This window comes from Lactuca virosa, chromosome 6 (assembly GCF_052849685.1).
Source record: "Lactuca virosa cultivar CGN04683 chromosome 6, Lactuca_virosa_CGN04683_v6, whole genome shotgun sequence".
NCBI classification, from domain to species: Eukaryota; Viridiplantae; Streptophyta; class Magnoliopsida; order Asterales; family Asteraceae; genus Lactuca; species Lactuca virosa.
The window spans coordinates 275,592,619-275,595,806 of record NC_136431.1 but is presented as its reverse complement, the minus strand read 5'-3'; the positions used below and the strand labels follow the sequence as shown (position 1 = coordinate 275,595,806).

Sequence of the window (3,188 nt, the reverse complement as noted above, 5' to 3'; positions counted from 1 at the left end):
GCACCACACATAACCTCTTCATGAGATACTCTCTAATATACTCTAAGCAAGTGATAATAGGTTTATCCCTACCTTCATCTAGCTTAGAATTGAATACCTCACAAAGGTTATTCAACAAACAATCAGTATGTGCCCTTCCTGAATAATAGATATTAAGAGAAGACAATTACATATATAGTAAACACACAACAGGGAAGATTAACATTTATCAATAAATTTCTAAAAACTTACCACTAAAGTGAGATTTAGCCCAAGTGTTTGCTGGGATCTTACACACCCAAGCATGAGCCTCTTCATTGATCTTCTTCAACTCATCCATTGCTCTGTTAAAATGATTTATTGTTGTTGCTCTACCACACTCCCAAAGCTGGTCACTTAAGTCTTTTCCTTTCCACTGTTTCTTCATGTTTTCCTGGATATGCCTCAAACAGAACCTGTGTTCTGCACTAGGGAATACCTTCTCCATTGCTGGTATTATTCCCTAAACAAAAGTCAATGTATGCAACATCAGTTACCTAAATGTATTTAGTAATGGTACCAAAAAAAAGTTAGTTGATACTCACCTTTTGTCTATCAGAAATGAATGTAAAGTTTGAATTTGCTCCAAGATCCAGATCTTCTCCTAACAGTTCCAAGAACCAGGTCCAACTACTTGTTGATTCTGTCTCTACCACTGCATATGCTACAGGGTATATGCCATTGTTTGAGTCCAACCCTACAGCAGTTGATACTTGCCCAGGATAAGGGCCCTTCATGAAAGTACCATCCAGACCTAGAAAATCTCTTAACCCAACTTTGAATCCTAACTTCAATGAACCCAGGCAGACATATATTCTTCTAAAAGTTCTTGTGGTAATAGACAGGGAGGTTTCTGGATACACATCAATCCGAACTGTTGTACCAGGATTAGTGTTGAGCAGCTCCAACACATAATCCCTCAAAAATCCATACTGTACTTGGTAGTACCCACTAATGATACGTTCAGCCATTGACTTTGCCCTAGCAACCTTTTGCAATGACATTCCTACCTCTAGTTTCTTGCACAACTCTTCGTGTAAAGCTTTCACTGGAATTTTAGGGTTACTCTGAATTTGTTGAACAATTAAATTTGCTACGAATCTAGAAGTGCAAGCTTTAACCGCCCTTGTTTGCAAACATTTATGCTCATCATGTACTGTTTTCACCAACCAGTCCTGATTTTCATTAGCCCTCGATATTTGGACTGCCCATGGACATGTACCTTTATATGCAATTACATATTTACCCTTGCACTTTGCCTTACTTCTAGTTGAGGGCCCACCACCATCAAATACTTTAGATGGCTTACTTACAACACCTTTACATTTCACCCTAATCCGGATTTTATCATTTTTGGCTAGGTATAAAGACCTCCTTGAAGCTACAGCGTGTGACTTCATGTAGTTTTTAACATCACTCTTGGTTTTGAAGACCTGGCCAATCTGAAATGGTTTTACATGAACCTCTCCATGAGATCATGTACTTGACTTACTCAACTCTTTTAGCAGTCTCTTCCTATCATCTTCATGAAATCCTGCAAATTGATAATCATCAGTGGCAATAACTTCCAACTCATCATCAACCATGTCATTCCCTTCATCTTTGGAATGATTGTTCAAGATTCCATGTTCATCAACATCAACAGCATTATGGAATTCACTCATGTCTACATCTACATCAAATTGTATGTTAGACTCATCCACATTGTATTCACTGTCATCAGAATCATCTTCACTATCCTCAGAACCATGGCCACTCTCAGAATAGAAAGCCTCTCCACTATCATCACTCACCATACCCTCTAGATAATCCACTTCTGGTTGTTGTTCAAATGAAGTTTGAACATTAAACTGAGCATCATAATCAGCATAGAGTGAGTAATCCTCTATAAATGGTTCATAGTCATCAACTGTTGCAGTATTAGCTCGATCATCAGCTTGGCAGCTTGATTCCTGTACATGGTAAGTTCCCAATGGTTCTCCAGTTTCAACTGCACTAGTGATCACTTCTTCTTGAGTTTCAATTTCATGATTCACCACTTCCTCTTGAATGACATGACTTTGTTTGCTAGCTTGTGACCTTATAAATGGCAGAATACTCTTTGAGTAATCATGCCCTTCATCAGCATCTAATACTTGTGACTGCTCACAATCAGGGTTCATAGACTTGTTCAGATCAAGCTTTCTACTACATGATCCTGCTTCTCTCCTACAAGGTTTCTTTCTATTCATTTCAGGTGACACACTATCAGGCTCCAACTCTTCAATAACAACTTTAGAAGGGGACTTGTAATAACTAGCCACCCTGGTCTGACCAGTTTCAATATACACCCTAATAAGTCTGTGTTTAGGGACATATGATACCATTTTAAGTACATCTTGGTCATTACCTAAAGGCATTAAGCCATAGTCCAAATGGTATTCAGGGATACAAAAATGGTAGTAAAGTGTTTGCTCAGTTTTGTACCCTAGTTCTCGGACCATGTCGTGAAGCTCATGAACTGAAAATAAATCAGTGTCAACATCATCTACATATGCTACAACACCATCAACGTATTTCCTTCCAGGTGCTTTGGTGAAGACACCACTGTAGTGTATCTTCAACGTGAAATAGTTGTCATATCCTTCTGCAAACACAAAAAAATGAAAGAGTAAAATCAATATGTGGCTCATCAACACAATCGACCAAGAAAAAACAAGTTATTTTGTAGTATTGTACCGTATCTTTTTCCTAAGTCCTCCACGGTTACAAATTTTTCTCGAAAACACCATATTGATAGCACCATTGCAATTCCTGCAGCTTAAAACCCTAAATCCCAATTTCTGTTCTTGCTTCTACGATGGGAATGAATCCGATGAATATATATGTAACTGGTTATCTTCTTGGGAGAGGGACGGGTAGTGACGTGCAAGAATCAGGTAATCATTTCATATTAAAGAGAGAAGGTTACAACTGAAATGACGAAATTACCCCTGCAATATTTTATTAAAAAATGAGTTAACGGTGAAATGCTAACGGAGTGAGCCGGAAGGACCAAATGTTAAAAGTTTTGAAACCACAGGGACTATCTGTGAGGTTTTTTGAACTTAGGGATTAAACTTGATATTCCTGGAAACCACAGGGACCATTTTTGAAGTTTTGTCTTTAATCAATTATATTTATACATGAAA

General features: G+C 38.0%; 1 protein-coding gene across 1 annotated transcript; it reads right to left on the bottom strand.

Moving 5' to 3' along the window:
• Window positions 1–208: 208 nt before the first annotated feature.
• Window positions 209–1,418, bottom strand: LOC145122557 (uncharacterized). Its single transcript, XM_079058147.1, has 2 exons — window positions 564–1,418; window positions 209–481 (listed from the first exon to the last, which is right to left on the bottom strand). Exons 1-2 carry the CDS (start codon window positions 1,416–1,418, stop codon window positions 209–211), a joined length of 1,128 nt encoding a protein of 375 aa, XP_078914273.1.
• Window positions 1,419–3,188: the final 1,770 nt, after the last annotated feature.